This window comes from Channa argus, chromosome 3, assembly GCF_033026475.1.
Source record: "Channa argus isolate prfri chromosome 3, Channa argus male v1.0, whole genome shotgun sequence".
Taxonomy (NCBI): domain Eukaryota; kingdom Metazoa; phylum Chordata; class Actinopteri; order Anabantiformes; family Channidae; genus Channa; species Channa argus.
This window is the reverse complement of record NC_090199.1, coordinates 26960634-26973638: the sequence shown is the minus strand read 5'-3', so window position 1 is coordinate 26973638 and position 13005 is coordinate 26960634. Positions and strand designations below refer to the sequence as shown.

Here is a 13005-nt window from a genome sequence, read left to right as displayed (position 1 = left end):
TTACTTTTCATACTAATGCAGTAATATAATGTGGTAATTAGTGATGGTATTACAAGTTACCATGCAGTAATCCCTTCCTAGGTTCAGAAACCATATTGCGATTAAAAAAAAAAAAACCCCAAAAAACGATGAAGTCATATGTGATAAGTCATGTTTCCACGAAAATATTTTTAAAGTTCCGGTCCATTTATCTGGTTTACTGAGTCAGGCTCTGCAGAAACAATGGTAGTACGTGAAAGTTGGAGATCAGTCCCTGTTGTCACCAAAGATGAGTATGTGTTTGATGTGACCTGCACCAGTTAAATCCCCAGCTTTCACAATTAGACAAAGGTGTTTTGGTCAAAGCATGAGGAGATGAGTGGTCAGCTGCTCAGGTGCAGCCAAGTGTCTGTTTGAATGATGGGACTATAAGTTCAGGCTTGGTGAACTGGACAAATGAATTTCTGGGGTAGTTTACGTTGACAAGTCATGGAAAGCATGAGGCACATAGTAGAAACATAAAGGTGAACTGGGGGATTCATAATTTTACTTTATGTTAGACAAGTAATAAGTTAGTGAGCTGGAAAGAAATATTTTAACAGTAATGACATATAATATATTACTTGAGACACTTCCCCAACACACGTGTTCCACTAATGGTTGCTTCTCTTAAAATGCCTGAGCAACTTCAGTGTGAAGTAGGTGAATGATGGACTTTTAAATACGAAAACTTGCTCAAATTGTCCGACACAGCCGTGTGTCAAGTGGAGCTAAAGTCAATCAAGTAACAGACCTGGCCTGGTTTTCACTGAACAATTTCAAATTAACTATGTTTATAATCCCTATCCAGAAGATTCTGGCAGTCAGAGGTGAGAGTTTTGAGAAGTTCTAGAACAGGTGCAAACAACAGATCTACTCCAAACTTTAATTTTATGTTTTAGAACAAAAACTGTTGAACCCTTTCAAGCTTAATTAAATCCCAGTTTTTAGTGTTAGAATGTACTGTACTTAAAAAGTAAAGACTACAGTATAATTCCGTATATATTCCATCTAATATAAGAGAATAAGACAAAACAAGAAGCTGTAGATGCACCTGTCGCTCCACCTTACAGACACGACCCAGCATGCTCATGTCCTCTAATATGTCTCCATCCGACAGCAGCTTCTCTCGAATCTTCTTGTCCAGAGGCATCTGGCCCTTACCCAGGATTTGATCCACTCTGGAACACACACAAACGCATGCAAACACAGTAAGACATAAATGAGGAAGAGACAGTGACAAAGTGTAAATCCATGTGTTTAGCCCAGAGAAAGGAAAGATTGAGATGGTAACAGAGTAAAGTTCCCAAAGGGACATTTTTGTTTCCAGCACAAAGGCAAAAGAGTCATCACACTTCCTCACTGGATTTGACAGATAAGGACAAGTTATTAAATCATTTTCTTGTGGTTCAAACAATTAAGGGTTTGCTTGTTCTGATACCCTTTTTTTACGGTACCTCATTTAAATGATTTTTCTTTTGTCTCACTCCTGCCGTACATTGCATCAGTATTCCTGCTCAATCCAGTGAGGCTCAGTACAATCTGGTTAGTAGAGTCTGTTAAAGGTATAATGTTGAAATGAAAAACAGCCGAAGCAATGCATGCAACTAAGGGGCCACCAACATTTTGGAAAAACAAATGACAGAAGCTTTGACAAGATCATCCAACACCAACCTGGACTCCCATTGAAAAGCATGTGTGGTTTAATAAGTGTGTGGAAAACACCAGTTTAACCTTAAACAAATCCATCCATATGGAAAACAAGATGGAAGAATTGCATTGATGATAATTTCCTTTCTCTTGTTCCCTCCATGACCTCTCCCAGGGTCTGTAAGCTTTCAGGTAAAGTATGTCATGCTTCATTATGTGGCTGTGGTCTATTTCTGCATTATGCTTTTTTTTCAATATAAACATTAAAACTTTTTCCGAATTGGAATTTCTACTGTTTTTATTCACTTTTTTTTCCTTGTAAAATTACATACTCGGAAACACACTTATTGTGTTTAAAGGTTACTCATTAAGTGACCCATGATGGAAAACAAATGGTAATAAAGTAGTAAAATGTTAAACCTTTGCAAAAAATCAGTAGTAAGTCCAGCATCTTATAAGTGGATAGAGTAACGAACACGACAACTGCTGATGAAGATGGTGTTGAAAGCTTTTCTAGAGTAGCTGGACCCTGAGGTCAAGATGTAAAGATCAATGTGCTTCCAAATACACACAAAAAAAACTTGGGAGCACTTTCAGATTACACTGAAAGGATAAGTCCTTACAAAAAGGTCCTGCAGGTAAAGGTGTGCAAATTCTTTTTCTGTAGTAATAATAATAATAATAATAACAACAAAAATAAAATCCTGAAACCTATTTGAGCCTGATGAGCAGCACTGCCATAAGACACAGTATGAATTGCATGCAGTTGTTTCATTTAACAGACCATGACAGCAGGGGTCAGTGTTCCAACACCAATGGCAGTTTGGATTCACGGCTATAAAATTTAGTTAGTTTGTGTTTCTGGTGCTTCTGTACGACATGTAAGCATCAGGCCGCAAACACATGGGAGGATCCCAAAATTTACCACAGCAAATGCCAAGATGCCAAAATCAAACGCAATATATAACAGGGCTTTGTTAGTGTTAGTCTCCACTGTATGACTTCACACACAGGAGAGGAGTGTTTCAGAGGAAGCAAAACAAAAAAAACAAAAAACGGTGGAATCATCTCACTTTCACATCAGTCAATCCAAAGAAGTAACCTTAATCTGCTCTTGCAATTTTGGATTTTTACATTTTTGAGGACACCTCCTGAATTGACTGACTGAAGTGAAGTGAACCCATGTGGTTTGTGAAGGACTGGGAAGCATGTTCTGACCCCTGGGTGGAGTTCTTTCTCCCCTGGCTGTAATAGACAGGCAGGGAAGGGGTGGAAAAGGTCTTGGCTCTGCTGTTCAGGGGCCTTGGACCTAATATCATGTCCAGCCTGTGAGAGAAGCAAACACATGCACACACACGTGCAAAAACATAAACATTCATACATACGTGTGACATTACACATGCACATTCACACCGAAACACAGGTAAATCAGTCACAGAATGGTGGAAAGACTGAGTGATAACGTTGCCATGGAGTGTGTGTCCTTGTGCGTCGTTATTCCTACCTGGTTTGCAGGTTCTTGATGCGACACAACATGTCCAGGTGACCAGCAGAGTACTGTTCAATCACATCCTTCACATCGTATGGACGCAGCGTCTCCTTAAACTTCCTCTTGGCTACGTGGAACTTCATTATCCTGCAAAAACAGCAGAGAATTGCACACATGGGCCACAGGGGGGCGCTGTTATGCAGTCAAATGGCTGAGATATTGGACAGACTGGAGCAAAAGGAAACAACTTAGCTTAATGTTTCTTGCTTTAGGGAGCTTAAAAGGCATCACTGCATGCAATCCCTCAGTAGGACTATGTTGAGGCTGCTTGTATTAGGAGTGTGTGTGTGTGTGTGTGTGTGCGCGCAAAAGTATAGCTTTGAAAAAGCAGCTTTTCTGAAGCTATGCACCTGTGGAGTCTCAAGGCTACATCTCAGAGAATCTGGCTGACTGATGTGGACAGAGGATGGAAGGAGGACAGACAGCAATAAAACGGAGCCTTGGGGAGACGGTTCGTGTGAAGCCATATTTTTCCATAGCTAATCAAGCTCTGGGCTTTTTCGTTGGCATAAAGTGTGTGTACAGTAGATCAAATGAAGCCTCACTCTGTCTGTGAATGAGAACATAGCTGCTAGCGCATTGTTTCGATGGATAAGATGTTTGTATTCACACTTTTGTTTCTTCATGGAGCTGAGGTTAGATACATTATCAACCCATATGTGAAGCAGTTAAAGGCAGCTGCGATAGGAGATATTTTTCCACTTTGATATGTACATTTGGGTCCAAAAAGCCAATTGAAATCCACCATGATTCAAAAATTATTTATTTTCCCCCCCTTTCGGTTTATCCCCTGAGTTCAGGGTCACCACAGCGCATGTTGATTTGGCACAGTTTTTACGCCGGATGCCCTTCCTGACGCAACCCTCCCCAATTTCTGCCGGGCTTGGGACCAGCACTGCACAGCTGGGTAGGGGGAAAACTTCCCCAATGAGATTCAGATTCAGATTCAGATTCTGTTTATCATGTTCACACAGTCAACAATTACTGATTTAATGTTTCGTAGCAAGTGGTCATTTTGAATTCTTTTGGATTCATTTGTAAACAAATGTCTCTAAATTTCTAACTGCACATTATGAGCACATTATGTTAAAGTTGTTGTTTTGTGCTTACGATTGTTTAAAAGAGAGAATTTGTTTGCAAGCATCTCTTTACACCTCAACAAATTCAGATTTTAAAGTATTAGGTAGACAAACAGAAACTCTTTAAATTCCTTTAGTTGATCAGTTTCACATTTGTGTGCTGGATTGAGCCACTTCTTGCATGTGTTGAACAAAAATTAAACCGTCCAAACTGCTGTTTCTGCTGGATCTTAATATTTTTACACAAATATAACATAATTTACACGTATTTTTTGTTTGCATGCAACCTTGGCGGCAGTAAAAGACAGTATTAGCTGGATTAATGAAGGACGTCGCATCTCCTTTGCCTCACCTGACGGCTCTGATGACAGTCTTCACTGAGGGCAGCAAGTCTTCCGCCAAGATCTCACAGTGACAGCCCTTCTCATCAAAGCCCTCCTCTGCTGTCAGGTTGGAGTCTGCCGCTTGGAGGAGAAGATGAAGAAAAGGACTATTGTATTAAAGGAAATACAGTGTTCCTGTGAGGCGAGGACACAAACTTACAAAAGGTCTTCATACTTTACTGTTTCACTTGTAAACTGCTACCACTCACTGGCCACTTCATTAGGGACACCTGTACAATCTAATCCAATCCAAGCTCTACCATGAATTCTACTTTTACTAGCCCTTAACTTCTCAGTTTGTAGGTTGAACAAATGTCACCTTTCTGACAGTGGCCGCTGAGTGTACGGCTCGGTAGAATTTAAAAAAAGTAGCATTGTTTTTCGATGTATGAGGGACACAGAGTCAGTCGAGTCCAACCTTTTGATAGCTAATCCAATGACAACGGCTCAAGTCCACCGGGAGACATTGTGCACTTTAATGATGATCATTCCACTGCATCGGGCACCAATGTAATGTTTTGACTGTTTTTAGTACATTTTTTTTTACTTTTCTTCCCAATTTTTCAACCTTACCATGAAACTTTGGCGCCTAACTCTAACAGGCAGCCACCATCGTCACTCCTAAGGTGTCTGACTGTTACAGCAAAGGGTGTCTGTATCATCTATAGGGGACCCCAAAGGAGATAATAATAAAAATGTACTTTTTACGTTCAACATTGTGGACTAAGAACATGTTGATATTACTCAGTGCATGCAAAGCAAGTGATGGCCGGCTTAGACTGGAATCCGGTGAACTGAATTGATGTGGTCTGAAAAGAGAAAAACTGTTGAAACAGTGGCCGAGTGGTAAAGAACAAGGCTCTGGCGATATATTGTCAACAATTCTGTGACAGTGCAACTCTGTTTATGGGGCAGTGAAAAGCACAATGTCTGGACTGTACGTATTGTGTTTAACCTTAGAGAATGTAGGATGGGATTATTCGAGTTTGATGATTCGTACAGACAGAGACTTGGGTTCTCATCAGATGAAAATATGAAATGGTAATAATTTGCTCCATTGAACAGAACCAACGTTTCCCACTAAAATAACTGTCTTATTTCACTTCTAATTAAACCGTACCGAAAGGGAAACATTTCCCATCTCATTTAGCCAACACGTCAGTGACTATGAACAATCAGACAGAGTGTGGCTAACCAGCCGACCAGTTTGGTTTTGGCTAGCTAGTTTACTGATTCCTCTCCATCAGCAGGCCTCAGCCAGCTGGCCGGCTCTGACACCCCATATGGCTGTCAGAGCTTACCACCCCCACCTTACATCAACCCATCAGTCCACCCACAAATACCAACTGGCTCTTACCCAGAAGGGCTTGCCAAGCCGGCACTGCTAGGCCGAAGGAAGGAAGGGCAAGCCACCATTAGCATTCCTCTACTCAGCTGCTTGAATTAGTGGGCAAAACCAGTCAGGTTGAATGCTCAGCCAGAACGCCACAGTTGAAGACACGCAATGAAACTGGGGATTTACTTATCACATGCTTGGACATAAAGGATTAGCAGAGAGTTTGACTGATGCTACGTTCATTTTCATCTTGGTTTGCATTTGGATGCGGTTTGGCTGCATCAGAAAACCTTTTTGCACGAAAGTGATGTATGTAGCACTGCATATGACTGAACTTTTACTTGTAACAGCCCACTCACCATCGGTGGTGGAGCGGGACTGGCTCTTGAGGCGGAGGGAAGGTCTGAAGCGTGTGCGGTCGTTGAAGCTCCAGCTCTTCTGTACCTTGGCGGGGCTGGTTCCCTCCATCCCAGCCTCAGCCACTGGAGACCGCCGGTCGTTCACCGACGACGTCTGTCTGTTCTTGATACTCTGACCTCGGGGACTCGCCATCCTCACCCGTTCCTTGAAGCTCAATTTCTGGCTGTAGAGTGAAATTGGGACAATGAGTAGTCCAGACAAGAGTTGGGAACGGAGTTGGTGGGATGACGGACAAAGACAGAGACATGTTATTCAGATGTGTTTCAGGACAACTATATAACTGATCTCAAACATCAGGCAAAATGCAGTTTGTTTGCATGAGTCTATCACAGTAAAAGTCACTGTCCAGATCCCTCTATACTAATATGACAGACAAGATGGAGGAAGATCAACATGCATTACAGCGCTGCAGCATGAGCTTTACACAAATGCAAACTGAGGTTAGGCAGGATGCTTCAGCTACATGTTGGAATACATTCGTTAGAGTATTTCATTCAGTCTGACCAAATGCAGGCATGTTGCATAAAGGACATTCACATTGTCATAAAGAACCACGTGGCTATGCTTATTTTTTATTTACCAAAACCATTTAGAGCCACAAAAGGTTATTGCACATATTGTCTATGTAATATGTCACGAAAGGGCGGAGTAAGTGAAGGAAATTGAAGGAAACTAATTGGGGGAAAGTGTAGAAGTTAGGAAGTTTTTATTCATTTTATCAATGACTGCATGCAGAGGCAGCACACAAGCAACAGGCAGGGCAAGTTTCAACAAACTCATTTTAATGGTACTGCATATTATACTAAACATGTGTAGTGATACTGTGTCTTTAATTGTGTATATATATATATATATATATCACGAACAATAAACTACTGACAATCTTTCAGGACTTCTTAAATGCCCTCCCTTATTATGTGACCAAGCCTCTAGTTACTACTGGAGATTTAAATGGGGTCAAATTGTAGGTTTTAACAGTGATTCTGGAATAAATGTTTGGTTGTAAAGGACTTTCATCAGCAGCTAGATGTACATTTTGCACACTAGTGGGTGCAGTTGCTTTAGAAAGTATTCAGGTCCCGTCACTGTTTGCACGGTTGGATTGTAGGGAAAAAAAAATAGAAAGAAAGATTTTTTTGCACATGAAGAAAAAAAACACTTTTGGAAAAGACAATTTGGGAAAGAATTACAGCTTCTTGCTTAAGTCTCAGGCTTCTTACACCTGTAATTAGGCAGTTTATCCTACTCGTTCAGATGTGTTTCATAAGATTGGATGGGAAGGGTCTGCGGCCGCTCTTTAGGTCATCATCGCGTGATCTCTTCACACGGTGAAGAGGTCTCACTACTTTCTAATGCAGCTGTCTTTACAGCAGCAGGACAGTTGTAGGATGTAGGATTGAGTCAAAACAAACTACAGTGGTCATTGTTTATGGGAGTAAAGAGAGTGTGTGAATAAATCATTTATTAATTGTTTATTCTGATATTTTTATCGTGAAAAAAACGATTGTGGATGTTAGCGGTGCAAAAGATCCAGAGGAATATGGCAAGTGGAGTACGGCATGTTGGCAAAACCAGGAGCTGAGTGTGCATCTGCCACGTCGAGTCATTTCTATCTCTCCACAGTCGCCACGAATGATACTACAGGTCATTATTTAACAGAGGGTGAAAACCTGGCACAGATGTTCCAAGAGCAAACGTAGTGAAAACAAGCAGAGGCAACGCATTTGCTCAGGCAGAGATTAAACAAAGGCAGATCGTGTATTACTACAGTGTGATGTCTCCCCTGCACGATTTATTGGCTCGGCTCTCTCCAAGGCTGCACAGCCTCCTACAGATCCCCATGCACCAAGAATTAGTCAGCATTCCCAAAGAAAAAAACATGTAACAGGGGCAACAGAAACGCTGTGTACCTATGCTTCCATGTTGTACACCTCCTCAGTAGCTTCTGTTTATTACTATGAATTTTACTAAAAAAACCAAAGGGAAGATAAACATATTATGATGTGTTACACGACTCAGAATCGTTTGTCGATGAAATATGAAACTTTTTTTTTTTTTTTTTTTTTAAACATTACAGCCCCTTTCTCTTCTTACTATGTTAATTCAGCCAGGGTGTCAGTGCGATGCCTGATCCTTTTAAAACAGCATGTACAGAGGTTATGATGTACAAAGTGATATAACAGAGCTTCTGTAGGTGCTTCAATTTGTCGACCACCGACATTTAGAAGCAGCAGAGCGGAGGCAACTGAGCTTAGCGGAGGAAAATGAACATCCACAGCACCATCTGAAAAGGGCTGCAATTTGGTGACTCACACACTACACTGTCGATATCCCTCATTTAACTATGTGTATTAAACTGGGCCCGGGCAACAAGTGCCTGAGTCACCAGTGTGAGGCCAGTAACCTTTGAATAGACACACCTCTCTCTTTGTTTTTCCTGTTTTTATTCTCTCATATTGCCGTTGCGTCACTCTAATTCTGTGATGAACTACTTTGAAAATTATTCAATAAACAAAGCTAATTAACAAAGTATGACAGCTCCAGATTTCAATTTTATCTCCAGCTCAGAAGTGGAGATATACATAGAGTTGAGGGTCTGAGAATAAAAAAAAAAAAACAAGAAAAAATATTGTAGATGGAGGCCGCAGCTCTACTGTCTCATTCTTAAGATATGCTTAGCCTTGCGTGGGATGAATTCTGTTGGTGCCTGTGTTCAGTCGAAGCTGACTCTATAAAACATTCAATCTGCCTAATTTGGTTATTTATTTTAATGATGTCTGACATTCTTTGGCTTCTTCCACAGTGTGGTTTATATGTGACACCGAGCTCAAGGGAAAAATTGTCTCGACTGCCTTCAGGGCTCAGCAGTGGTTCGCAGGCAAACATTTACACAGTATTTCATAAGCTAAATATTATGTCACTGAGCCCTCATGGCTTGCATGCACTGGTAGCAGTGATATACTGAATATAAATGTTTCTCAAAAATACCTGAGGAAAGATGATTGTTGCATTGTTGAGATGAAATACTTTACGTGTGTGTGTGTGTTACACCGCTTGTATTTGACTGGCTAAACATGTTTAGGAGAAAGAATTTAAAAAATATTACTAAACAGAGTTAAAACAATGAGTCACAGAGTGTCAGCGTAAAATACGTCACTACAGCAGGGTGACATTATAATGCTCACAGTTTGAACCTCCTTCAATTAGGGCGACTTTAGTGCAGTTCACAAAGTAGTGGAGCAGCTTTAGGTGAGCAGAGGAGAGTTTAGCTTTAGGTTAATAATCATGTTTTTAATGAGAGCTGGGTTTCATTTGAACATTTTCAAGACAGAAATAAGGTTTTTAATATTTTTTAAGTAACAATGTTGTAGGTTCTTGATTGATCACAGCTGATGTTCTGGTTTCAGTGCTTTCAGCTGTACTGTTTTGCCACACTGAACACTCATAGACCTCAAAACTGCAAAATACCTAAAAGGTACATTATCACTGTAGCCTGCCCAGCACCAAAAAAAACTGACAAAGCAAATAACGGGCTAGGAAACACAACAAGCCAAACTTATCACAAGAACTAACTAAGCAAAGAAAAAAAAAAAAAAGAAAGAGTCCCGGGTTTATATTTGTTATTTGCTAAATTTAAAGTGAAACAGTTAAGTCACAAACCTTGTGGTTGACTCTCCCTGCTCCTTCCTGCAGTTCACAGATGTGGAAAAGAAGAGATATGCATTAGAAAACCTCCCTTCCCTAACACCTAAATGTTAACACACAGATAAAGAACCATACCAGGGCTTTTGTACTGTATTACAAAATATGTGCAACAAAACAACACTGCAGTGTTTTTCCCATTGGCTCTTATTTATACTGCATTTGTACAGTATAAAAACGGTCTGACGGATTCTTGAAACTAGCTGTAGTTGTGTGTACATCTAAATCGCACTGGTATGGTCCTCTTTTGTATTTTACAAGTGCAGAAGATTTGAGGTGACCACACATTCGTCAATAACATGCATTTCAGAGGAAAAAGATGTTAAGAAACAGGCTCACGACAAACATGCAGATCATCGCACGCTGTCCAGGCAAACTAAAGAAGCACTTGCATAAAGGAATGGTGGCGACTGAGTCAGATCATTATGACAGTGCAACTCTGCACTATATTCCCTGCGGATGGTATTTATTTCCCCAATATTTCCAGGCTCCATAGATCGGTTTCTGAGTGACATCATGTGGACACACAGGGGGGTGAGAAAACAAATCAATGTGATTTATTGAAAAATAACCGGTGGAGAAATATTCAAGGTTATTAGAGCATGACCACCGGTGCATTTTTAAAATGGCGATGGCTCATTAAAAAGAAACTAATAACATATCTGGTATACATCTACTGTGATCTAGGGTGTTGATGGAAACCAGCAAGAAGTTAGTACTGATGATGAAAATGACTCTCAAAATGACGGAGATTCTCTTAACATAACATTTGCACGAGCCATATAGATGAAATTTCATTTACTTTCCTTATGCTGTTATTATTTGTATAAAGGGGCTGTTAGAAATGTAGTGTGTCTGTTAATGCTTTGGGACACATGCATGCTACTTCCAGTTTATGTGACTGTGATGTGAATGATCATTATGTTATGACAATAATGATCCATAGTTATGGTTTAGTAAGTCACCTACTAACATAGTTGTAACACCAAAGTATTTAAGAACTGTTAAACATATACATTGTACAATCATTCAGATCCTTAAAAAACTTTGAGCCTAATATAAAGTATATGTAAACTTTTATATTTAAACTGAATTCAATTCTTTAGAAACTAAAATACAAAAGTCTTTGTAGGGAGGAGGCCAGAGTGGATTAGTGGTTGACAAAGTACGTGTTTGAATTGAGACACCAACTGATGTCCTGTTTGATATCATTAGTCAAGATTGTTGTCCGTATATTTAAACTCACTCTTGAATCTTTCCATAACATTAAGCTTCTCTTTTTTTGTGCCTAGACAAAATGACAAAGCCAGTCAGCATGTGAAGCAGGTACCTACTGGTCCATGGGTAAATTGCTGATAACAACAGATAATGTCCACTGAGAGGGTTGATAACATCTGTAGTGAGAACCTACAGGAACAAACTTTGTGTAATCTTCTATCCTATATTTCTGCTTTCACAACTAACCTCTCTGTTTGGTTGGTGGAACAACTAAACTAATTACTGAATTCATCTGCTGATTGTGTAATATGCAGGAGGCACGTATGTTAATTATGTCCTGGACCATCAGCATGTGTAAAGGGTTCGACAGTCAAAAGCAGTTTAATTTGTGATCTGTGGTCTTTTAGAGTTTGAGGAAGCAATCCTGAAGTAATACCTCTCTGAATATTGACTTACAAACTTTTTTTTTGTGTCCACTTATCCAATGCCACCCATGTAATATTATTGTTGATATAAATCATACTGAAATTATTACATGAAAAGCTAGCAGTTTACAGTTTTTTCCTTGAACTGAAGTGCAGATGGGAAAGCACGCGGAAGGGTGTTGAACATTCACAACACTTTGACAATGAGTCTTCTACCTCCCTGTGTGCATCCTAGATTGGAAAATGTATCTTCAACTACCAAAGCCAGTAGGTGAAGATGCACAGATCGAATGACAGTATGGAGCATATACACTGAGCAGCAATGACATAATATCACCAAGTGGTGTGAAAGTCGTGGCTTATTGGAGTAAGCACTTGAACTCTGAATCACTCAGGGCTCAGTGGGCCATAGTCGACTGGCTCATTGAGGTTATAAATAGATAGGCCATGGACACTAAAACTGCTGCCGCAGTGACATCAGTGAAGGTCTGTGGTCCATTGAGCACTCAACTGACTTTACTTAAACACAAAGAGCTTGAGTCAGTGCTTGGCTCAGTGTGAAAGTCCTCGAAGGGATAAAACAGCTATTTATATAATAGCAGCCAAACTTAAGAGTTGTTTAAAGAGCCTCAAAGTCAGTGCTCAAAATTTTGTTAATTCAAATAAAAGTTAAAATTAACGAAGCCTGGAAATTATTTGTCTTTTTGATGGCTGTGAACCAATTTCTCATCAGAAAAAAGAAATGCACTGATACTGTTTTTTTAAAAAAACAACAACAACAAAGCAGATAGACTCAGCAGAAAAAAAAGGGAAAAGGTTAAATTAAAAACAAAATTTGCAAATGTAATTAATTGAAGTGTAGCAAATGTTGGCTGGAGGGGCACAGACACCAAATACAGACACCAGCTGCCATAGTTGTACCTACTTTGTAGGGCTGCAGGTATGCAACGCCTTCAAGTGAGGCTTCCAGGTAGCAATGGAAACCGAGTTCTCATCAGCCGCATAACTACGCCAAACACACTGCATGCAGAATACACAAAACCAGGGAAAGGAAGAGAACCCAAAGGAAGAAAAACAAAAAATCCAAAACAAAAACCAAGGCAGTCAGAAGGAAGAGGAAGAACAGGAGGAAGAGGATGAGGAGAACAAAAAAGAAAATACATTAAAAAAAGCTTATTAGTGGAAAAAAAACCCAAAACAAAAACAAACAGAAAAAAAAAAAAAC

General features: G+C 40.0%; 1 protein-coding gene across 8 annotated transcripts in view; it reads right to left on the bottom strand.

Annotated features, from left to right (window-relative positions):
• kcnq5b (potassium voltage-gated channel, KQT-like subfamily, member 5b) overlaps positions 1-13005 on the bottom strand; it is a 112557-nt gene that overhangs the window by 3894 nt on the left and 95658 nt on the right. For 2 of the 8 annotated variants that reach the window (XM_067498533.1, XM_067498539.1), the window contains 7 exons: positions 12706-12800; positions 10096-10122; positions 6375-6598; positions 4649-4760; positions 3173-3304; positions 2887-2994; positions 1073-1199 (listed from right to left, as the gene is read on the bottom strand). In XM_067498533.1, coding sequence (XP_067354634.1) covers positions 1073-1199; positions 2887-2994; positions 3173-3304; positions 4649-4760; positions 6375-6598; positions 10096-10122; positions 12706-12800 — 825 coding nt within the window. The remainder of the gene's footprint in view (positions 1-1072; positions 1200-2886; positions 2995-3172; positions 3305-4648; positions 4761-6374; positions 6599-10095; positions 10123-12705; positions 12801-13005) is intronic. The other 6 variants (XM_067498534.1, XM_067498541.1, XM_067498537.1 and 3 more) reach the window with 6 other exon arrangements.